The sequence below is a fragment of the Xenopus tropicalis genome, chromosome 5, assembly GCF_000004195.4.
Source record: "Xenopus tropicalis strain Nigerian chromosome 5, UCB_Xtro_10.0, whole genome shotgun sequence".
Classification (NCBI taxonomy): Eukaryota; Metazoa; Chordata; class Amphibia; order Anura; family Pipidae; genus Xenopus; species Xenopus tropicalis.
The window spans coordinates 44,718,798-44,743,722 of record NC_030681.2 but is presented as its reverse complement, the minus strand read 5'-3'; the positions used below and the strand labels follow the sequence as shown (position 1 = coordinate 44,743,722).

The 24,925-nt window shown below is 38.6% G+C and overlaps 2 protein-coding genes across 2 annotated transcripts; both read left to right on the top strand.

Moving 5' to 3' along the window:
- The first annotated feature begins 761 nt into the window (after positions 1-761).
- Positions 762-7,806, top strand: LOC100489674. Its single transcript, XM_018094255.2, has 12 exons — positions 762-1,360; positions 2,147-2,242; positions 2,840-2,923; positions 3,077-3,097; positions 3,680-3,691; positions 4,117-4,203; positions 4,372-4,422; positions 5,040-5,114; positions 5,593-5,693; positions 6,040-6,193; positions 6,337-6,487; positions 7,284-7,806. Exons 1-12 carry the CDS (start codon positions 1,123-1,125, stop codon positions 7,465-7,467), a joined length of 1,254 nt encoding a protein of 417 aa, XP_017949744.2. The 5' UTR covers positions 762-1,122; the 3' UTR covers positions 7,468-7,806.
- A 6,525-nt stretch (positions 7,807-14,331) lies between these two features.
- On the top strand, positions 14,332-21,602 carry LOC116411086. The gene is made up of 11 exons (XM_031902985.1): positions 14,332-15,148; positions 15,935-16,030; positions 16,627-16,710; positions 16,864-16,884; positions 17,476-17,487; positions 17,914-18,000; positions 18,169-18,219; positions 18,837-18,911; positions 19,390-19,490; positions 19,836-20,283; positions 21,106-21,602. Exons 1-10 carry the CDS (start codon positions 14,911-14,913, stop codon positions 20,022-20,024), a joined length of 954 nt encoding a protein of 317 aa, XP_031758845.1. The 5' UTR covers positions 14,332-14,910; the 3' UTR covers positions 20,025-20,283; positions 21,106-21,602.
- The last annotated feature ends 3,323 nt before the right edge of the window (positions 21,603-24,925 follow it).

The following is a 24,925-nucleotide window of genomic DNA, read 5'->3' as shown; positions in this document are numbered from 1 at the left end:
TTGGGGTGTTCGGAGCGGCGCCACAAAAAGACAGGGGGCGGGATCGCTTAGAAAAGCACAAGCAACCTGCTCCGCTATAGGGCGAAGATGTGTGGGGAGTTTGGGTATTGTACCCCTAAAACTGTAGGAGGAGTAGCGTTTAGAAAATGGCGTTAACAAAATAAATAGAGAGTCAGACTGGGATTTTGTGTTTTCCCTTGATGCAGCAGTTATCTATGCTCCCCCCCATTCCTGTACAATAGTGCACACACATAGGGGCTGATTTACTAACCCACGAATCCGACCCGAATTGGAAAAGTTCCGACTTGAAAACGAACATTTTGCGACTTTTTCGTATGTTTTGCGATTTTTTCGGATTCTGTACGAATTTTTCGTTACCAATACGATTTTTGCGTAAAAACGCGAGTTTTTCGTATCCATTACGAAAGTTGCGTAAAAAGTTGCGCATTTTTCTACGCTACGAAAAATGCGCAACTTTTCGCGTAAGTTTTAACGCTACGCAAAATGCGCAACTTTTTACGCAACTTTCGTAATGGATAGGAAAACTCGCGTTTTTACGCAAAAATCGTATTGGATCCGAAAAATTCGTAAAGAATCCGAAAAAACATACGAAAAAATCGCAAAGTACCGATCATTACGCAAAAACGCAATCGGACTCCATTCGACCCGTTCGTGGGTAAGTAAATCAGCCCCATAGACTCAAAGATTTCTAAAAGGATGACAAATTAACCCTTCTGTTTCAAAGAAAATGATTATAATATAATTTTATTTTCCATGCTTTTCAAAACTTTTATTCATTAGTAATGATATTGTGAAACAATTGATAACTTATCAATAAAATGCTGCTAATCTGGCCCATTTAGCATTTAAAAAGTTGCATGGCTGATGGCCAGTGTAAAATAGTAAGCATCAGTTATTATAACATCACATAGCATGACTTCTTTTGGGGTAAAGGTCAGTCACTGTGACATCATAATGGCATAGTGATGTTTTCTTAAGTGTAAAGGTCAGGCATTGTGACATCACAAGACAGTTAAGAGAATACAGATAAGCGTTCTGCTGTCTTGTAGCTAATCATTTCATTGCTGACAAGACCAGCAAGCAACATCTATTTATATTATCATGATATTTTTATCAAAAACCTTTTTATTTTGCATTTTACTTTATTTACTTACAGTAAATGTTCTCCCAGCTTCATCATGTTTAAGCTGTGAACCAAGTACAAAGGAAATAGAGAATAAGTTCCTATATTTTGCTGAAGATTTGTACTGGAGAAAGAGAGAGAATTTTTATGCTATTAGGAATTTTATTCAAGAGTTTGCTGATTTGGTAAAAACCCGGTACCAGCAGAAGACAATTGGTAAGTTGCACTGAAGTTCCTTCATGTATGCGCTATTACACCAGTGGAATAAACATTGAACAAAAAAAATCCTACATTTTTTGGAAGGTTTACACTCTTTAAAATCTTAAAAACATTTCTATTTATTGAGTTTTACAATTTTATGTTTTCTTTTACATATGCTTAAGCAGTATCATTATTGGAAAATAGATAAGCTGAGCCATTTTACTAAAATATTAAAAGGATTTTGCTCTCTTGATATTAAATTATATTTTGCCGTGTGAGGCCTTATACGTTGTAAATGATAATTTACTAAACCAAATTTTAGGAACCATTACTCATGGTGTTAAGGTCCTTTAGACCAATTCAGCAGGGTATGTGCGTCAGACGAATGCTATACCCCCATAAATTATTATGATATCGCCCACCTTAGGTGGGCATATTGGGAGAAGATTTGCTCTATTGGTGCCCTCGCCAAACAAGCGGATCTTACCCTGTTTGGCCATCTTTATAGAATTAACTAACAGCATTGCATGAATATAAATATGCTATTAAAGATTTACTTTGTTAACTACTTTAGATTATTGGGTCGTCCATTATCCATACAGAGTGCATTAGGTGTTGCCTGATAACACTGTAAAATATTGACCCTGCATAATCCTGTCCTATATATAAAATTAGAAGGAAATCAGCCTTAAGTATTAACCAGATATTCTGCTATGAAGGCAACATAGGCTGTAGAATTTACACTCACTCATAACTACAGACAAGGGAGTCTAATAACGTATCATTTATTTTACTTTGCAGACAGATTCGGGATGGAAATGCTTTTTTCAGAATATAAGAGGAAGTTGACCAAGATACAAAATAAGCTGGAAAAGGAGTTTAATGATGACAAGACAGGTAATTATAACTTTCCTATTACCAAACAGAACCCTTTTGAAAAAAAGTTTATAAAACTAAGGGCCTCCAGTTAATTGCCCTTGGAACAATTATTATAACTCTGTGGAGTAGAATTAGGGCATTTAGGGCACTTAGGGCATATGCAGGTCAAACTTTGTTCTCAACCTTGCACCAGAGCACATTTCATAATTCACAATGCAACACAATATTTATTGGCGCCTAGTGGCCTTTTTTATTTTCTCATGTATTTCACACTTCCCCAGTTGCCGCATCTTAATGACATAAACCATACAGGGCACTCCAGAGAATGCCCCCCCCCCCCCCCCTGTGTGCGTCTCACCACCTTAATCCGTTTGTTTAAAAACTTTGTTCCAAAGACTTTATAAATTAGACCTAAAATCTTTTGATTTTAATGTAACTATATCATTAGCTTTTAATTTGTAAAGATTAGTTATGAATCTTAAAATATGTTACCTAAGTACCCAAACTGCCAACACTGCCTAGAAATTTGAATGATCCTATACATATTATTTAATTTAGTAACTACAATTATTTAGTATTGTGTCTTTATTTACTAAATAACTGTTCTTTTTATAGCTTTAAATATAGTCGAAGACCTCACTCCCAGTTTCAAAGAGCTAGCACAATCAGTGGAAGAGATTTTTACTAGTTTCGAAGATCGTAAGTAGTTTTTACCGTTATAACATGTTATTGTAAAATATATCGGCAACTAATAATTTGTATAAATAAATATATTTGCAATTGCATTATTGTGAATTTACTGATTCTGCAGAAACAATTTTTCTAATTTTTCTTTTTTCACCCTTATTTTAGGCAAATGCCCTAATAAGAAAGGTAAGTTGCATCAAAGTTATTCTTATAAACATGAATATAGTGTTTACTTACAGACACAGAAATGAAATATACAGAATCTCTAGCTCCCCTATTTTATATGCATGTGTACTATTGACTGTTGTACCCCGGAACTGATTATTAAACAGCTATTTTTTATTAAACCATACCCTCATGCTGGTAGCAGTCAGGTGGACTTTACCACCCACTGGAGGTTTCTCCAAATACATTTTGTATTCGCTTGATGGGATGTGATTTACTGGTTTTTCTAACTTGGCACTTGGTTCTCTCCAAGCATGTGGCCATGACAGGTTTTCAAGGGGTTACATGTCATAGACAAACAGCCAAATAAATATTTATATATAAAAACTACAAATGCTAGAAAATGTTGTACTTGTTGCAGATACATTGATATTTTATTGTGTATAATATAATATACTACACTTGCTTATTCCAAGACTCCCCTTTAACTTATACTAATTTCCTACCTGTTCTAAACATTGCAGTTATTGATGCTTGATTTGACTTGCTGATTAGTTTATTGTGCTTCTCATAACTCTTGTCTTTTTCTTTTTTCTTTTCCAGAGGACAATTGTGGTAAGTAGAACAAATTTATTGCAGGTTCAGTACATCATGACCACCCTTTACATACTGGAAAAATGTTCTTAGAGCAAATGCTTTTAGATTGTATTGTAAGTTCCTCTTTGGGATCTAGACTTCACTCATAGCTCTCATACACAATTATACATTGTTGTAACAATCAATTAACCATATAGTTCAAGGAGTAGTATCCTGGACACAATTAATCATTCTATATGGAATGCATGCTGGGTCTCTTTCTATGGTGGCACTGCTTATAGATTGGATATAGTGTACCTTATTGCCAATTACAAAGGGATACAGGGATTTTCATTTAAAGGCCACCTGTGTTTGATAATCCACAATTTTTAGTGACACCTAACATATATATATATGTTTATATGAGTATTACATAATTGTAATAATGTTTTCCTTATTTTAAGGAATCTTACTGGACAAAGTGACAAACTGTGACACATGTAAAGAGGAACTTATGGTGTGTGCTGGAGGCTCAGACACACATTGTATTGGTAAGTTAGTAGGCAAGGACAAAATAAAAAAAATATACGATTAACAAGGCTGTGTATTCATTTATATTTAGTGTGGCTAGCCCCAAATTTTTTTTATACTATTTCTGCATGTACTAAGCTATGTAATGGACAAAGCGCTAACAAATATATTGTTTTTTTTTCCCTTAGATTTGATAAATAAATGTCCATTGTGTCACTGCAATAAAGGAAAATGTTCTGGTAAGTTATCAAAAAACGTATTGTTATTAATTGCAGAGTAACATGTAGCTGTATCATGGTACCTTTTCATGTGAACATATCTAACTATGAAACCTCCCACTACAAAAAATGATTTGTGAAAATTATATATAAATTTTCGAGTTTGTGAATTCGATTTTGTTCTTCGAAATCAAATAAACTTGCATATTGAATGCTCGCTTATTTATTAATAAGGAAAACTTGTCTGAATACTTCAAATTTTCTGGATTAAAAAAAAAATAATTCAAATTTTTTAGTGCAAAAAAATCTCAAATTGTGAACAAAAATCAGACTCGAATGTTGCTAAATCTCCCCCTTAATGTATACATTGGGTTTCTTTTTACCTTATAAGCAATAACATTTCAAGCTCTGTAATTGTTACCAGCACTGGAATGGGTTTCAGTATAGGCCCTGTTATTTCAAGTACACAGAGGCCCAAACAGCTCCCCACCAGTCCAATAATTAGTGACTCTCTGTGGCATTTTATAGCAGTACCTCTGGCACTTGCCAGAATCCATAAATTGTCAGTCCGGGCCTGGGTGTGGCAGTTCCTTTATCAGAAAAACAATTATTCATTACCTTTATTAATATTTTTACAGATCTAAGGACTAAAGAACCCTGCACACCTTGTGAAGGATACTCAAACTGTGTTCAAAAAATACTGCCATGTGAAAGTAAGTATATCTGCACAGTTCGCTTGGTCCATTATTATTATATAGAGGCATCATTAATCAATATTCTTGTATTTTTATATCTAATAAGCATATTATTATTATCCAGCTCTCTAGTGCAGTTTTACCCTGTAATTGATGCATAGTTAAATTAAGCTGAAAAAAACCATCAAGTTCAACCCCTCCAAACAAACCCCAGCATACATATATACACATATTTATACAGACCTATCTATACACTCACATACAGTATATACTATATATACCAATACCTATACTAACTAGCTTTGGATGTTCAGATCACAATAGCCTTGGATATGCTTGTTCAAGAAATCGTACAAGTCACTCTTAAAGGTATTAATAGAATCTCTCATCACGAATAGTAGATATTGTTGTACATTGAGAAAACCTTTTTTCATAGAAAGACAGGGAATGTAGTGGAAAAGACTAAAATGATTTTTCTTATTTTGATATCTTCTAGCTCGAGAAATTCAAGTTGAAGAGGAGGCAGACCTGAATTTTGATTGCAGTGTAGCATTTCATCATGAAATCCATGATGAAATGGAATACATACTTGAAAAGGTATTTTGAAATTAAATATAATTGCTGCATAGGGAGCATGTATAAAAATATACCATGCCCTTTCTTGTTTCCTGGTTTTTAAATGAAGTTGCCCAGTGCTAGCACTGTTCTTTTTTTCCCCTGATTAGTATACAGTGCTTGGATTTTATCTTTGCCACCTTGGGGTTTTTCTTTTGACTTGGTTAAGCTAGTGAAGCATAGGGTTCAAGTGGCCACCAACATTAAAGGTGATGTTGCTGAGGATTTATTATTTGGGCTATTATTAGTAGCTGCTTATATATTTGTATGATGTCAGTTAGTTCTCCACTGGTACTGATGAAACTATGGTTCTCTTTTTGTTTTTTAGAAACAACATTCGACAGTGATTCCTATACAGACTTTCTCCCAGCCGAAATATGTTAAATATTTAGCTGACTTCAAGGATGTTGGGGATTATTCTTGCACTGCAAGATCAAGGATAACAAGGTTCCCAATCAGCAAAGTGGATTTTAAAGTAGAAGGTACATATGGTATACAGTGTTTATGTGGGAAATAGATCAATTTGTATATATAATTAGTGAACAGTAAAAATCTACATTTGCCACTATAAAGAATTGCATGTTTACATTGTCTTCATTAATGTTGTTCTGTTTTTCTTTTATAGTGGTAAATACCACAAGACCCACAGAAGCCAGCCGAGAGACGTTGCCACCATATGAACCCCCTGCTCCAGATAGAGACTTGACATTATATATAGCAGTGGCTGTTCTTATTATTTGCACTCTCCTGGTGATAGCTCTAATAGTCTGCTTGATGTAAGTATATTTTTATTTAACATTTAGTTGTTCTTTTAAAGGCAGTCTTAGTGCAAAACAGTTGACTTAAAATTACCTCTTAGAGTCAGCTATTGTTTTTGGCCAAGAGCACACAGTGAGCGGCTCCACTGCTCTCAGCCTGCGTTCCTTCTGCACTGAAAAGTACAGCTTCTCCTTGAGTGCAAGTATACAGAGCAGAGGTTGGGCCAAAAATGTCTGTTTGGGAATTTTTAGACTGCATGCTGAGAGTTGCACAACCAATGCTCTGTGTGCCCTTGACCTTAAAGGAGAAGGAAAGGCAAAGTCACTTGGGGGTGCCAAAATTTTAGACCTTTTACCCCGGGCTGGTGCCCCTGTTCAGAGAGAACTGCACCAGCCCGGGGTACCTGCAGCGCTTCCTACTTCCGTCTTCGCTCGCGCACATGCGCAGTAGAGTGGAAAGCCGAACTTTAAGAAGTCGGCTTTTCACTCTATTGCGCATGCGCCTGTCGTGTAGTCCTTGCAAAACAAAGCCGGAAGGAGGAAGCGCATCGCTACAGGTACCCCAGGCTGGTGCTGTTTTCTCCTAACAGGGGCACCAGCCCAGGGTACAAGGTAAGCGATTAAAGTCACTTGGTGGTGCCTAACATTTTGGCACCCCCAAGTGACTTAGCCTTTCCTTGTCCTTTAAGGTTGTCACTTAGCTTTGTGTGGGATATGTGTGGAGATTGCTTGTAAAAAATCATGGTGCCTTTTCATAAAAACTCTTTTGCCACACATATATTTTATAATTTTTTAATTTCTTTTCTTCCTCCAGTTTTTATATCAGATGGGATAGTAAAACCTTCATGGATTATGATGTGGAACAGCAGAAAAATGCACAGGCAGACATGATAAGAATGACAGGATTACGTGTACTGAAGACAGAGAAGATTCCTACAGAAGATACTTTTTCACCATCAGTTCTGAGGCAGAATTTGGAGATGGTAGCAGAGAAATGAGAATGGTACAGTACCGCAGCAGAAAGTTCCGGGGCCCCAAAAGGGCGTCGGTGAAGACCGGTGTTGGCCAGGCTCTCTGCTAGACTTAAGGGTGGCTCCTTTGCAGTCTGCAGGCTTCTATAATTACAGTTATAGGAGTTAAAAAATGAAGAGAAATTTATAATCTGGGCAGCAGACTGTTCTTGCCAACTGTTGACAGGACTGTCCTAGAAAGGGTGGGTTTTGGGTGGATCATGGGCAGTATGAAGCATTACCAGTGGATCATGGAGTTGCCGTAAATTTATGTATACGCGTTAAACTTTTATATTCTGTTCAATAAAATTTAGCTTTAACTGTAAAGCCTGAATCAACTCTTCTTTCGCCTGCCATATCCAATCCAGCTCCCCCCTCCCCACCCTCCCTGCTTTGTTGGGAGTATTTTAACTTAGAAAGTGGGACAGCGTGATTGGCTGCAGTGAACCACATGGTCTCCTGGTGAGCACAGCACAGGAAGGAGTTTGCGATTGCAGGAAGAAGAGAAGGACCACAAAGTGGGTAAGGAGAAATGCGCATATATCCGGACACGCTGTAGGTAGATCCAAAGCGGGGGCATTTTTTTCTTTATCGGTACACTCTTCACGATCTGTGGCTGTTTGCTTAGGTATTGGAGTGAAGAGGAGAGACGAGCGTTGCAGGCATATGTATAATGGCATGCGCATGTGGGAAACTTACGTAAGTAGAACATTTAATGCATGCAGTCTCTGGCCAAGTTGTATTACACCATTGTGTCTTTAATTGTATTTGCAGATTATCTCTGAGAAGAGAATAGAGTGGCTATACAGAGCGCACCTTTTGGAGGACTTATCTATTTTAGTGGAGTAGTGGATCCACATTATTTGGTGCCGCTTAGGGCTCTGGCACACGCGGAAATTAGTTGCCCGCGAACATGGAGTTTTGTCGCGGGCAACTAATCTCCCCGTGTGCCAGAGCCCTTAAGAATCATTTCTACAGTGCAGTGTTTTATCTTATTGTGTGCACTTTTTTTACATCTACTTTATAACTACAATCAGGACTGAAAAATCTTTCTTCAATAATCTTTGTTAGTATTGACTTTCTAATAATAAATTAAATCATTGGTTTATTATATATGTTTCATGCATTCTCTGTTTTATGATGTCATATTCTCTGTAAGGCTCTATGGTTGAACACAAAAGCACCATGTTACAAAATAATTCCGATTTTTTAACGCCAAACTGTATAATATTATACCCATGTTTGCAGCCCTACTGCATGATATGGTCAATGGCTGAAAGTATATTTCAAATAAGGGTGTATTGGACTTGTGTGTGAGCCCAAATGTATTTACCATAAATTGTGCTATGGGGCTGATTTAAGATTACCCTTCTCTAGTAATGACAAGGTTAACTAGAAAGTTGGTTTGAAAAACGTGAAGTTACTGAATGAAATCTGATTAGAGATGTAGCGAACCTCACAAAAAAAGTTCGCGAACCCGTTTGCGAACTTCCACCAAAAAGTGCGAACTTTGCGAACCCCATAGACTTCAATGGGAAGGCGAACTTTAAAACCTAGAAAAGCCATTTCTCGCCAGGTAACTGATTTTAAAGTTGTTTAAAGGGTGCCACGACCTGGACATGGCATGCAGGAGGGGGATCAAGGGCAAAAACTTCTCTGAAAAATACGTTGTTGACACAGCGTTGCGTTTTGTGCTGTAAAGGGCAGAAATCACACTACATTTCTAAACTTGTGTAATAAACTGCTTTAAAACGTCCGGCGTCTACATGCCAATCAAGTCGTGTAAAGGTTACAGCCGGTTCACATGCAAAGACAAAACGCCGCAGTAGTGCATTCGGAATATATTATTGCTGGTGGAAAAACATCGCTCAGGTGATTTTATTGCAATGCAATGTCACTACTATGTGTAACGTGTTTGGTGCACTACTATGAATAACAGCAAACAGCACTGGACACGTTAAAGAACAGTAACTTAAATTAAAAATTTTAAAATTAATAATAAAAAAAAAGTGATCTCTGGTTGGTGCTGGGGGTGAACCACTAGGAGCAGCACACCAGTCCCCCACAGCTAGACTAATAGCACTGGGCTCTATAAATTACAGTAGCAAAGTAAAAAAACACAAATAAAAAAAATGATGTGAATGTGTGGTTGGTGCTTAGTGCACTACTATGAGCAGCACACCTGTCTCCAACACACACAGACGGAGCTGCAGTACACAATGAAAAGAAGAGTAACAGTAATCAGAAAATAAAAGCAGTCCTTACAAGGACTATTGGGTTACAGCAGATGAGATCAGCAGGACAGCTGCCCACAGCAGCTACATACAGAGCAGTAGAAAGTAGATTACTAGTCAGCAAAGCTACCTAAACTGTCCCTCAAACCCCTGCACAGCTCTCTCCCTATGCTAACTCATCAAGCACACACAGACAGAATGTAAAATGGCTGCTGGGCTTCGGTTTATATATGGAAGGGAGTGGTCCGGGGGTGGTCCAGGAGGGAGAGCTGCCTGATTGGCTGCCATGTATCTGCTGGCTCTGGGGTGAGAGGTCAAAATTTGGCTCCAGCTAAGGCGAACCCAAAATTGCGAACTTCGCTAAAAGTTCGCGAACTTGCGAACACCCGATTTTCGTGCGAATTAGTTCTCCGGCGAACAGTTCGCTACATCTCTAAATCTGATCTGTTGTTGGCTCCACGCAGTTTTTCTTACCTGGAACCACAGTTATATACCGTATATACTCGAGTATAAGCCGATCCGAATATAAGCCGAGGTACCTAATTTTACCTAAGAAAACTGGAAAATCTTATTGACTCGAGTATAAGCCTAGGGTGGGAAATGCAGCAGCTACTGCTAAGTTTCAATAATCAAATTATTTAATAAAAGGACCCTCACAAAAAGTGTGTAAGTAACAGGAATGATACTGAGAGTTCTACAGTGTATTAAAGCTCTCAAAGATAGAAACAAAGATATTTACATGTTAAATTATACAGAACCATACGCAAAGAAACAGGCATCTTACACTTCTTATTTGTGCATTTACATGACTCCAATATGAATTGGCAGTTTACTTTTTTGTACACATGGAAAAGCAAAACTGATACCATAAGAAATTGTGCATAAAATGCATTTCACAAATTTTTCGCTGTTTCGCGAATTTTCTTGCCGTTTCGCAAATTTTATGGCAAAGCGAAGCAGCGGGACAGATTCGCTCATCACTACCCATGGGATGCTAGATGGTGTTGACAATATCCATCCCAGGACAAGGTAACCCAAAAAGGTGTCCTTCCAACAATGAGGACCTAGCTAACCCTGATCCTGTCACTTTGGCCTGACTGACCAAACAGAAATATGCTGTTTGCATAAATATTCACCCCCCTTCATTATTACATTCTAGAGACATCATGTAGATATTTATGGGGCAAAATTATAAAATGCAATTTTCTTATTAAAGAGCTGATATATTTAATGAGATAAGATATGGCTGTTAAACCACAAATAAAAAAACCTACATAGAAACCTGTACAATGTAATGGTGTGTGAAATTTTGCATTTTGTTAGATGAGTAAGTTCATCAGCAATTGTACTAACTATGGTGATTTCTACACAAATTTACTCGAGCTGTTTTTCTCCTTTGCATTTTGTGGACTTCCAAATCGATTGATGGGTCTACTTTTAATGTAAATTCTTGCATAAATCCCCATTCACAAATAGGCCACCCAAAGCCTTTATACAGGAATGTACGCATTTTGGTGTAAAATTAACTACACAAAACAAATGCAAATGCAGGCACGTTGCGCCGGCCACCCCCCCGTGTGTCATCCGATCACCCTCAGTCCTACAAACTGCATGAAGCCACGTTGTGTCGGCACCCCCCCCCCTCCATGTGTCATCCGATCACTCTCTGTCCTACAAACCAACTGCATGCAGGCACGTCGCTCCAGCCGCCCCCCATCCCGTGTCATCTGATTACCTTCAGTCCGAGCACTCTCTGTGTTATGTCGTGCCACCGGACGCTGCAAGCACTCACATCAGTTGCAGCACATGCTGGCACGTTGCGTGCGTGTACCCCCCCTGCGTGCTCGTCATGTGCCTGCATACACATGACGACGCAGGGGGGGGCTCTGGGGGGTGGCCGGCAGCTCAAGGTGTCCTTATCCGACATCCTCGCGCAACTGATCCGGCGGTACTACTTGACTCGAGTATAAGCCGAGGATTCCTTTTTTAGCACATTTTGAGTGCTGGAAAACTCGGCTTATACTCGAGTATATATGGTAGTAAAAACCACTGTGCAAAGATTGGGGACCCTGGTTTTAAAGTGGACCTGTCACCCAGACATAAAAAGCTGTATAATAAAAGCCCTTTTCAAATTAAACATGTAACCCAAAGTCATTTTTTTATTAACACATCTATACTCATTATATAAGAATTTAAAAGTCCCAGCTGTCAATCATATATTACCTGCCCCGCCTCTATGCCTTAGGCATAGGGGTGGGGTGGACAGTTACTTTCACTTTCAATTCAGAACTACTTAGATGTCACTGCCCTCCTCACATTCCCCCTCACTCCTTACCATCTAATTGTGTAACCAGTGCATGGATATTGGTATCAGCCCCCCCCCATACTGGCACAGAAACAAGATTTTAGCAAGATGCAAAGCTTGCCTTAATAACGGTGTCCACAAAATGGAGCCTATCTGTTTTCTGCAATCATGAATTCCAGCGCTAAACGATATAAGTTTAAAATAATTTATATAGTGTAACTGAAGTTTATTTTGCTTGACAAACACAATAGAAAACAATTTATAATTATTTCTTAGGGTGACAGGTCCGCTTTAATAGTGTCTTAATAGCAGTAATTTAAATGTTCCCACAGAAAGTCAATGAGTGACATCTGATTAGCAGTTGGTGGCTCTGCCCACTTTTTCTGAGCTTAAACTGCAATTACCCAGTGACTAACTCTGCAAAGTTTAGGGACCATAGGATTAATAATTAAGGAATGGCAGCAGTTTAAATTTAAATCAATAAAAGTCAATAGGTGAATTGTGGTTGGTGGGTGTGCCCCTTTTTCTAACCTTGTAACCTTGAGTCGAAGTCACCCCATGACAAACAGTGTGCACCCTGGCATAAGTTCAATGGATAAAATCTGATTGGCTGTTAGCGGCCCAACCCACTTTTCCTATTTTTAAACTGCAGGCCCCCAGTGACCAACCAAAGTTTGGGGACTCAGGTGTAAAAGTTGTGGGACTGACAGCATGTTACATTACACCATTGAAAGTAAATAGGTGAAATGTGATTGGCTGTTGGTGGCTCCACCCACTTTTTCAAAACTAAAACTGCAGTCCCCTGGTGACCAACTATGAAAAGTTTGGGGGCCCTGGTGTTAATTCTGTGAGAAAAGCAGCAGGTTGAATTTCCCTATTGAAAGTCAATAGGTAAAATCTGATTGGCTGTTGGTGGCCCCACCCACTTAAAAAAATACAAAAAACATTAAATGGGTAGTCACCCAGTGACTGACTATGCAAAGTTTGGGAACCCTGGCAACAAACCAATAAAAATTAATAGGTGAAATCTGATTGGCTGTTGGTGGCTCCGCCCACTTTTCAAAACTAAAACTGCAGTCCCCTAGTGACCAACTGTGAAAAGTTTGGGGACCCTGGAGTTAATACTGTGAGAATGGCAGCAGGTTAAATTTCAATAGGTAAATCAGGTAAACCCTGATTGGCTGTTGGTGGCTCCGCCCACTTTTCAAAACTAAAACTGCAGTCCCCTAGTGACCAACTGTGAAAAGTTTGGGGACCCTGGAGTTAATACTGTGAGAATGGCAGCAGGTTGAATTTCAATAGGTAAATCAGGTAAACCCTGATTGGCTGTTGGTGGCTCCGCCCACTTTTCAAAACTAAAACTGCAGTCCCCTAGTGACCAACTGTGAAAAGTTTGGGGACCCTGGAGTTAATACTGTGAGAATGGCAGCAGGTTAAATTTCAATAGGTAAATCAGGTAAACCCTGATTGGCTGTTGGTGGCTCCGCCCACTTTTCAAAACTAAAACTGCAGTCCCCTAGTGACCAACTGTGAAAAGTTTGGGGACCCTGGAGTTAATACTGTGAGAATGGCAGCAGGTTAAATTTCAATAGGTAAATCAGGTAAACCCTGATTGGCTGTTGGTGGCTCCGCCCACTTTTCAAAACTAAAACTGCAGTCCCCTAGTGACCAACTGTGAAAAGTTTGGGGACCCTGTAGTTAATACTGTGAGAATGGCAGCAGGTTGAATTTCCCCATCAATAGGTAAACCCTGATTGGCTGTTGGTGGCCCCACCCACTTTTTCTTACCTGGTGCCTAACTCTGCAAATTTTAGGGACCCCGGCGTTATTACTGTGAGAATGGCAGCAGGTTAGATTTCCACCAAGTCAATAGGTAAAATCTGATTGGCTGTTCACAGCTCTGCCCACTTTTGGGCATCCAATAATCATCATATTTTCATTCAGGCTGACCCCATGACTGTGTGATTCAAGTTTGGGGAGTGTAGCCTCAAAGCTGTAAGATTGGCAGCAGTTTCAATTTCCCTATTAAAGTCAATGGGTAAAATTTGATTGGCTGTTGTTGGCCCCTCCCACTTTGGGGTCATCCAACAAATGTCGCTGTTTCGTTCAGGGTGACCCCATGATTATGTGATTCAAGTTTGGGGGGTGTAGCTTCAAAGCTGTAAGTGTGGCAGCAGTTTGAAAATCTTCCCTGTCAAAGTCAATGGAAAAATTGGGGTGTTCGGAGCGGCGCCACAAAAAGACAGGGGGCGGGATCGCTTAGAAAAGCACAAGCAACCTGCTCCGCTATAGGGCGAAGATGTGTGGGGAGTTTGGGTATTGTACCCCTAAAACTGTAGGAGGAGTAGCGTTTAGAAAATGGCGTTAACAAAATAAATAGAGAGTCAGACTGGGATTTTGTGTTTTCCCTTGATGCAGCAGTTATCTATGCTCCCCCCCATTCCTGTACAATAGTGCACACACATAGACTCAAAGATTTCTAAAAGGATGACAAATTAACCCTTCTGTTTCAAAGAAAATGATTATAATATAATTTTATTTTCCATGCTTTTCAAAACTTTTATTCATTAGTAATGATATTGTGAAACAATTGATAACTTATCAATAAAATGCTGCTAATCTGGCCCATTTAGCATTTAAAAAGTTGCATGGCTGATGGCCAGTGTAAAATAGTAAGCATCAGTTATTATAACATCACATAGCATGACTTCTTTTGGGGTAAAGGTCAGTCACTGTGACATCATAATGGCATAGTGATGTTTTCTTAAGTGTAAAGGTCAGGCATTGTGACATCACAAGACAGTTAAGAGAATACAGATAAGCGTTCTGCTGTCTTGTAGCTAATCATTTCATTGCTGACAAGACCAGCAAGCAACATCTATTTATATTATCATGATATTTTTATCAAAAACCTTTTTATTTTGCATTTTACTTTATTTACTTACAGTAAATGTTCTCCCAGCTTCATCATGTTTAAGCTGTGAACCAAGTACAAAGGAAATAGAGAATAAGTTCCTATATTTTGCTGAAGATTTGTACTGGAGAAAGAGAGAGAATTTTTATGCTATTAGGAATTTTATTCAAGAGTTTGCTGATTTGGTAAAAACCCGGTACCAGCAGAAGACAATTGGTAAGTTGCACTGAAGTTCCTTCATGTATGCGCTATTACACCAGTGGAATAAACATTGAACAAAAAAAATCCTACATTTTTTGGAAGGTTTACACTCTTTAAAATCTTAAAAACATTTCTATTTATTGAGTTTTACAATTTTATGTTTTCTTTTACATATGCTTAAGCAGTATCATTATTGGAAAATAGATAAGCTGAGCCATTTTACTAAAATATTAAAAGGATTTTGCTCTCTTGATATTAAATTATATTTTGCCGTGTGAGGCCTTATACGTTGTAAATGATAATTTACTAAACCAAATTTTAGGAACCATTACTCATGGTGTTAAGGTCCTTTAGACCAATTCAGCAGGGTATGTGCGTCAGACGAATGCTATACCCCCATAAATTATTATGATATCGCCCACCTTAGGTGGGCATATTGGGAGAAGATTTGCTCTATTGGTGCCCTCGCCAAACAAGCGGATCTTACCCTGTTTGGCCATCTTTATAGAATTAACTAACAGCATTGCATGAATATAAATATGCTATTAAAGATTTACTTTGTTAACTACTTTAGATTATTGGGTCGTCCATTATCCATACAGAGTGCATTAGGTGTTGCCTGATAACACTGTAAAATATTGACCCTGCATAATCCTGTCCTATATATAAAATTAGAAGGAAATCAGCCTTAAGTATTAACCAGATATTCTGCTATGAAGGCAACATAGGCTGTAGAATTTACACTCACTCATAACTACAGACAAGGGAGTCTAATAACGTATCATTTATTTTACTTTGCAGACAGATTCGGGATGGAAATGCTTTTTTCAGAATATAAGAGGAAGTTGACCAAGATACAAAATAAGCTGGAAAAGGAGTTTAATGATGACAAGACAGGTAATTATAACTTTCCTATTACCAAACAGAACCCTTTTGAAAAAAAGTTTATAAAACTAAGGGCCTCCAGTTAATTGCCCTTGGAACAATTATTATAACTCTGTGGAGTAGAATTAGGGCATTTAGGGCACTTAGGGCATATGCAGGTCAAACTTTGTTCTCAACCTTGCACCAGAGCACATTTCATAATTCACAATGCAACACAATATTTATTGGCGCCTAGTGGCCTTTTTTATTTTCTCATGTATTTCACACTTCCCCAGTTGCCGCATCTTAATGACATAAACCATACAGGGCACTCCAGAGAATGCCCCCCCCCCCCCCCTGTGTGCGTCTCACCACCTTAATCCGTTTGTTTAAAAACTTTGTTCCAAAGACTTTATAAATTAGACCTAAAATCTTTTGATTTTAATGTAACTATATCATTAGCTTTTAATTTGTAAAGATTAGTTATGAATCTTAAAATATGTTACCTAAGTACCCAAACTGCCAACACTGCCTAGAAATTTGAATGATCCTATACATATTATTTAATTTAGTAACTACAATTATTTAGTATTGTGTCTTTATTTACTAAATAACTGTTCTTTTTATAGCTTTAAATATAGTCGAAGACCTCACTCCCAGTTTCAAAGAGCTAGCACAATCAGTGGAAGAGATTTTTACTAGTTTCGAAGATCGTAAGTAGTTTTTACCGTTATAACATGTTATTGTAAAATATATCGGCAACTAATAATTTGTATAAATAAATATATTTGCAATTGCATTATTGTGAATTTACTGATTCTGCAGAAACAATTTTTCTAATTTTTCTTTTTTCACCCTTATTTTAGGCAAATGCCCTAATAAGAAAGGTAAGTTGCATCAAAGTTATTCTTATAAACATGAATATAGTGTTTACTTACAGACACAGAAATGAAATATACAGAATCTCTAGCTCCCCTATTTTATATGCATGTGTACTATTGACTGTTGTACCCCGGAACTGATTATTAAACAGCTATTTTTTATTAAACCATACCCTCATGCTGGTAGCAGTCAGGTGGACTTTACCACCCACTGGAGGTTTCTCCAAATACATTTTGTATTCGCTTGATGGGATGTGATTTACTGGTTTTTCTAACTTGGCACTTGGTTCTCTCCAAGCATGTGGCCATGACAGGTTTTCAAGGGGTTACATGTCATAGACAAACAGCCAAATAAATATTTATATATAAAAACTACAAATGCTAGAAAATGTTGTACTTGTTGCAGATACATTGATATTTTATTGTGTATAATATAATATACTACACTTGCTTATTCCAAGACTCCCCTTTAACTTATACTAATTTCCTACCTGTTCTAAACATTGCAGTTATTGATGCTTGATTTGACTTGCTGATTAGTTTATTGTGCATGTCCTGCTTCTCATAACTCTTGTCTTTTTCTTTTTTCTTTTCCAGAGGACAATTGTGGTAAGTAGAACAAATTTATTGCAGGTTCAGTACATCATGACCACCCTTTACATACTGGAAAAATGTTCTTAGAGCAAATGCTTTTAGATTGTATTGTTTAAAGTTCCTCTTTGGGATCTAGACTTCACTCATAGCTCTCATACACAATTATACATTGTTGTAACAATCAATTAACCATATAGTTCAAGGAGTAGTATCCTGGACACAATTAATCATTCTATATGGAATGCATGCTGGGTCTCTTTCTATGGTGGCACTGCTTATAGATTGGATATAGTGTACCTTATTGCCAATTACAAAGGGATACAGGGATTTTCATTTAAAGGCCACCTGTGTTTGATAATCCACAATTTTTAGTGACACCTAACATATATATATGTTTATATGAGTATTACATAATTGTAATAATGTTTTCCTTATTTTAAGGAATCTTACTGGACAAAGTGACAAACTGTGACACATGTAAAGAGGAACTTATGGTGTGTGCTGGAGGCTCAGACACACATTGTATTGGTAAGTTAGTAGGCAAGGACAAAATAAAAAAAATATACGATTAACAAGGCTGTGTATTCATTTATATTTAGTGTGGCTAGCCCCAAATTTTTTTTATACTATTTCTGCATGTACTAAGCTATGTAATGGACAAAGCGCTAACAAATATATTGTTTTTTTTTCCCTTAGATTTGATAAATAAATGTCCATTGTGTCACTGCAATAAAGGAAAATGTTCTGGTAAGTTATCAAAAAACGTATTGTTATTAATTGCAGAGTAACATGTAGCTGTATCATGGTACCTTTTCATGTGAACATATCTAACTATGAAACCTCCCACTACAAAAAATGATTTGTGAAAATTATATATAAATTTTCGAGTTTGTGAATTCGATTTTGTTCTTCGAAATCAAATAAACTTGCATATTGAATGCTCGCTTATTTATTAATAAGGAAAACTTGTCTGAATACTTCAAATTTTCTGGATTAAAAAAAAAATAATTCAAATTTTTTAGTGCAAAAAAATCTCAAATTGTGAACAAAAATCAGACTCGAATGTTGCTAAATCTCCCCCTTAATGTATACATTGGGTTTCTTTTTACCTTATAAGCAATAACATTTCAAGCTCTGTAATTGTTACCAGCACTGGAATGGGTTTCAGTATAGGCCCTGTTATTTCAAGTACACAGAGGCCCAAACAGCTCCCCACCAGTCCAATAATTAGTGACTCTCTGTGGCATTTTATAGCAGTACCTCTGGCACTTGCCAGAATCCATAAATTGTCAGTCCGGGCCTGGGTGTGGCAGTTCCTTTATCAGAAAAACAATTATTCATTACCTTTATTAATATTTTTACAGATCTAAGGACTAAAGAACCCTGCACACCTTGTGAAGGATACTCAAACTGTGTTCAAAAAATACTGCCATGTGAAAGTAAGTATATCTGCACAGTTCGCTTGGTCCATTATTATTATATAGAGGCATCATTAATCAATATTCTTGTATTTTTATATCTAATAAGCATATTATTATTATCCAGCTCTCTAGTGCAGTTTTACCCTGTAATTGATGCATAGTTAAATTAAGCTGAAAAAAACCATCAAGTTCAACCCCTCCAAACAAACCCCAGCATACATATATACACATATTTATACAGACCTATCTATACACTCACATACAGTATATACTATATATACCAATACCTATACTAACTAGCTTTGGATGTTCAGATCACAATAGCCTTGGATATGCTTGTTCAAGAAATCGTACAAGTCACTCTTAAAGGTATTAATAGAATCTCTCATCACGAATAGTAGATATTGTTGTACATTGAGAAAACCTTTTTTCATAGAAAGACAGGGAATGTAGTGGAAAAGACTAAAATGATTTTTCTTATTTTGATATCTTCTAGCTCGAGAAATTCAAGTTGAAGAGGAGGCAGACCTGAATTTTGATTGCAGTGTAGCATTTCATCATGAAATCCATGATGAAATGGAATACATACTTGAAAAGGTATTTTGAAATTAAATATAATTGCTGCATGGGGGGCATGTAAAAACATTTACCCTGCCCTTTCTTTTTTTCTTGGTTTTTAAATGAAGTTGCCCAGTGCTAGCACTGTTCTTTTTTTTCCCTGATTAGTATACAGTGCTTGGATTTTATCTTTGCCACCTTGGGGTTTTTCTTTTGACTTGGTTAAGCTAGTGAAGTATAGGGTTCAAGTGGCCACCACCATTAAAGGTGATGTTGCTGAGGATTTATTATTTGGGCTATTATTAGTAGCTGCTTATATATTTGTATGATGTCAGAGTTCTCCACTGCTACTGATGAAACTATGGTTCTCTTTTTGTTTTTTAGAAACAACATTCGACAGTGATTCCTATACAGACTTTCTCCCAGCCGAACTATGTTAAATATTTAGCTGACTTCAAGGATGTTGGGGATTATTCTTGCACTGCAAGATCAAGGATAACAAGGTTCCCAATCAGCAAAGTGGATTTTAAAGTAGAAGGTACATATGGTATACAGTGTTTATGTGGGAAATAGATCAATTTGTATATATAATTAGTGAACAGTAAAAATCTACATTTGCCACTATAAAGAATTGCATGTTTACATTGTCTTCATTAATGTTGTTCTGTTTTTCTTTTATAGTGGTAAATACCACTAGACCCACAGAAGCCAGCCGAGAGACGTTGCCACCATATGAACCCCCTGCTCCAGATAGAGACTTGACATTATATATAGCAGTGGCTGTTCTTATTATTTGCACTCTCCTGGTGATAGCTCTAATAGTCTGCTTGATGTAAGTATATTTTTATTTAACATTTAGTTGTTCTTTTAAAGGCAGTCTTAGTGCAAAACAGTTGACTTAAAATTACCTCTTAGAGTCAGCTATTGTTTTTGGCCAAGAGCACACAGTGAGCGGCTCCACTGCTCTCAGCCTGCGTTTCTTCTGCACTGAAAAGTACAGCTTCTCCTTGAGTGCAAGTATACAGAGCAGAGGTTGGGCCAAAAATGTCTGTTTGGGAATTTTTAGACAGAAAAAATGCAGGCTGAGAGTTGCAGAACCAATGCTCTGTATGCCCTTGACCTTAAAGGAGAAGGAAAGGCAAAGTCACTTGGGGGTGCCAAAATGTTAGGCACCCCCAATTGACTTAAATCGCCTACCTTTTACCCCGGGCTGGTGCCCCTGTTCGGAGAGAACAGCAGCAGCTCGGGTAGCTGTAGTGCTTTCTCCTTCCGTCTTCGCTCGCGCGCACATGCGCAGTAGAGTGAAAAGCCGAACTTTAACAGAGAAGTTGGCTCTTCACTCTATTGTCGTGTAGTCCTTGCAAAACAAAGCCGGAAGGAGGAAGCTCTACAGGTACCCCGGGCTGGTGCTGTTCTCTCCGTACAGGGGCACCAGACTGGGGTACAAGGTAGGCGATTAAAGTCACTTGGGGGTGCCTAACATTTTGGCACCCCCAAGTGACTTAGCCTTTCCTTTTCCTTTAAGGTTGTCACTTAGCTTTGTGTGGGATATGTGTGGAGATTGCTTGTAAAAAATCATGGTGCCTTTTCATAAAAACTCTTTTGCCACACATATATTTTATATGACATTGTTTAATTTATTTTCTTCCTCCAGTTTTTATATCAGATGGGATAGCAAAACCTTCATGGATTATGATGTGGAACAGCAGAAAAATGCACAGGCAGACATGTTAAGAATGACAGGGTTACATGTACTGAAGACAGAGAAGATTCCTACAGAAGATACTTTTTCACCATCAGTTCTGAGGCAGAATTTAGAGATGGTAGCAGAGAAATGAGAATGGTACAGTACCGCAGCAGAAAGTTCCGGGGCCCCAAAAGGGCGTCGGTGAAGACCGGTGTAAGTCAGGCTCTCAGCTAGACTTAAGGGTGGCTCCTTTGCAGTCTGCAGGCTTCTATAATTACAGTTATAGGAGTTGGAATTGAAGATAAATTTATAATCTGGGCAGCAGACTGTTCTTGCCAAACTGTTGACAGGACTGTCCTAGAAAGGGTGGGTTTTGGGTGGATCATGGGCAGTATGGCCATAAATTTATGTATACGCGTTGAACTTTTATACTCTGTTCAATAAAATTTAGCTTTAACTGTAAAGCCTGAATCAACTTTATAACTACAATCAGGACTGTAAAATCTTTCTTCAAAAGCCTTTGTTCGTTAGTATTGACTTTCTAATAATAAATTCAATCATTGGTTGATTATATATGTTTTATGCATTCTCTGTATTATAGTTACATAGTTACATAGTACATAGTTACATAGGGTTGAAAAAAGACCAGTGTCCATCAAGTTCAACCCATCCAAGTAAAACCAGCACACTTAACCCACACCTACCAATCTATACACTCACATACATACACTATATATACAACCACTAGTACTAACTGTAGATATTAGTATCACAATAGCCTTGGATATTCTGATTGATCAAGAACTCATCCAGGCCCCTCTTAAAGGCATTAACAGAATCTGCCATTACCACATCACTAGGAAGGGCATTCCACAGCCTCACTGCCCTCACCGTGAAAAACCACCTACGCTGCTTCAAATGGAAGCTCCTTTCCTCTAATCTAAAGGGGTGACCTCTGGTGCGCTGATTGTTTTTATGGGAAAAAAGAACATCCCCCAACTGCCTATAATCCCCTCTAATGTACTTGTACAGAGTAATCATGTCCCCTCGCAAGCGCCTCTTTTCCAGAGAAAACAACCCCAACCTCGACAGTCTAACCTCATAGTTTAAATCTTCCATCCCCTTAACCAGTTTAGTTGCACGTCTCTGCACTTTCTCCAGCTCATTAATATCCTTCTTAAGGACTGGAGCCCAAAACTGCACTGCATACCCAAGGTGAGGCCTTACCAGGGACCTATAAAGGGGCAAAATTATGTTCTCATCCCTTGAGTCAATGCCCTTTTTTATACAAGACAGCACTTTATTTGCTTTAGTAGCCACAGATGTTATGATGTCATATTCTCTGTAAGGCTCTATGGTTGAACACAAAAGCACCATGTTACAATATAATTCAGATTTTTTAATGCCAAACTGTATAATATTATACCCATGTTTGCAGCCCTACTGCATGATATGGTCAATGGCTGAAAGTATATTTCAAATAAGGGTGTATTGGACTTGTGTGTGAGCCCAAATGCATTTACCATAAATTGTGCTATGGGGCTGATTTAAGAATACCCTTCTCTAGTAATGATAAGGTTAACTAGAAATGGAAGTTTGAGAACAAACTTCATGTTGGTTTTAAAAACGTGAAGTTACTGAATGAAATCTGATCTGTTGTTGGCTCCACGCAGTTTTTCTTACCTGGAACCACAGTTATATAGTAAAAACCACAGTGCAAAGTTTGGGGACCCTGGCTTTAATAGTGTCTGAATGGCAGTAATTTAAATGTTCCTACTGAAAGTCAATGAGTGACATCTGATTAGCAGTTGGTGGTTCTGCCCACTTTTTCTGACCTGAAACTGCAGTTACCCAGTGACTAACTCTGCAAAGTTTAGGGACCATAGGATTAATAATTAAGGAATGGCAGCAGTTTAAATTTAAACCAATAAAAGTCAATAGGTGAATTGTGGTTGGTGGGTGTGCCCCTTTTTCTAACCTTGTAACCTTGAGTCGAAGTCACCCCATGACAAACAGTGTGCACCCTGGCATAAGTTCAATGAATGAAATCTGATTGGCTGTTAGCGGCCCAACCCCCTTTTGCTATTTTTAAACTGCAGGCCCCCAGTGACCAACTCTGCAAAGTTTGGGGACTCAGGTGGAAAAGTTGTGGGACTGACAGCATTTTACATTACACCATTGAAAGTAAATACCGTGTATACTCGAGTATAACCCGATCCGAGTATAAGCCGAGGTACCTAATTTTACCTAAGAAAACTGGAAAAACTTACTGACTCGAGTATAAGCCTAGGGTGGGAAATGCAGCCGCTACTGCTAAGTTTCAATAATCAAATAAATAACAGATAAATAAATGGATAACTTTAGGAAAAGAAAAATGCTACAGTAGCAGACAAAAGCAAGTTTGGGAACGCTAAGGAAGCTGCCATACTAATTACATTTTGAAAATCAGTCTTGTGATTGCAGTACAGCAGCTCTGCTTTATGGCTGAGCCTGAGTCATTAGGGCCGTAAAATTCTCTGACTTTTCTTTTGTTATTTTTTTGTATTCATCAGACTGTATTTGTGTGTGGTTTCACACAGGAAGAAACACAAATCACAGTTGATGTAAAAGCAAAAGGCAGGTGTCTTTGTAGTGTAGGCAGTGTAAAAAGGACTTGCTTGGTGCATAAATCTTCTTTACATACAGTATAAAGGGGAAGTCCTGTTAGCAGCCATTCTGCTGAAGTGCCAAGAAGATGTAACGCGCACCCAACCCCCCCCTGCCCCCCGTGAATGGATGTGTGTCTAGGTAGATCAGGGGAGGGGGTACTAAACTAATGGCTTGTCCCGAAGAGCTTACACTCTTATTATACAGTTACAATGGCCACCACACTTCCACTCCCACTCACCAATGACTTGCCACTTGCTGGTCCCATCCTGCTTCCCCTTGACCCCCACTGCCTTAAGAACTCCCCTCCTTCCCCTCCTTGTTAGTGGCCAGAGACTGCCACTCATGACAAGCCCATCCGTGCGCCAATCGCCTCCTTAGAACTACATATCCCACAATGCGCTGCGACCGAACTGGGCAACTTGTGATTGGCCGTGCGCTGATCTTGAACCCGCCCCCCATGGATGGAGGTGAGTCCGTGCACGCAAGGTTAAGGAACTCTTCTGAATTATGTACAGTATCTGGGACAAGTGAGTTTTTGCGCAGGTGTTGGCCGCCATGTATAGTGATGAGTCGCTGTGCTGATCTGCCAGCCACATAATCTGCAGGCAGTTCTTTACCAGCACTGTCCGGACCAGGAAGCGGGGCCAGGAGCATTCTTCTTGATCTGACGATGTAATGCGCTCGGAGGTGAGTGTGTGCGCATTGCATCGTCAGATCAAGAGTCGGCAGGAGAGTGAACGGAGTGCACGGTGTCCATGCGCGCACACGCTACGCAACGTACCAGGTGGCAGATATGTTCCAGCTGGCAGATCAGCACAGCGACTCATCACTATACACGGCGGCCAAGCAAGGGGGTTCGAGCGCGTTATGTGCAGGACGGACACAAGTGGAGGGAGGTATACTCGAGTATAAGCCGAGGGTTACTTTTTGAGCACATTTTTAGTGCTGAAAAACTCGGCTTATACTCGAGTATATACGGTAGGTGAAATGTGATTGGCTGTTGGCGGCTCCGCCCACTATTTCTACCTTTGAACCGCAACATTCAACAGAATTAATACTTAAATAATGGCAGTTTAAATATAAACCAATGAAATTTTATGGGTGGAAATGCATTAGATGTTGGTGGCTCCGCCCACTT

Excerpts from the sequence above, each read along its gene's own strand:
- LOC100489674 (XM_018094255.2), top strand. The coding sequence starts at position 1,123 with ATGATATTTTTATCAAAAACCTTTTTATTTTGCATTTTACTTTATTTA. Across the intron at positions 4,423-5,039 it reads CAATAAAGGAAAATGTTCTG|ATCTAAGGACTAAAGAACCC; the intron begins GTAAGTTATCAA and ends ATATTTTTACAG. Across the intron at positions 5,115-5,592 it reads AAAAATACTGCCATGTGAAA|CTCGAGAAATTCAAGTTGAA; the intron begins GTAAGTATATCT and ends GATATCTTCTAG.
- LOC116411086 (XM_031902985.1), top strand. The coding sequence starts at position 14,911 with ATGATATTTTTATCAAAAACCTTTTTATTTTGCATTTTACTTTATTTA. Across the intron at positions 16,711-16,863 it reads TTTTACTAGTTTCGAAGATC|GCAAATGCCCTAATAAGAAA; the intron begins GTAAGTAGTTTT and ends CCCTTATTTTAG. Across the intron at positions 18,912-19,389 it reads AAAAATACTGCCATGTGAAA|CTCGAGAAATTCAAGTTGAA; the intron begins GTAAGTATATCT and ends GATATCTTCTAG.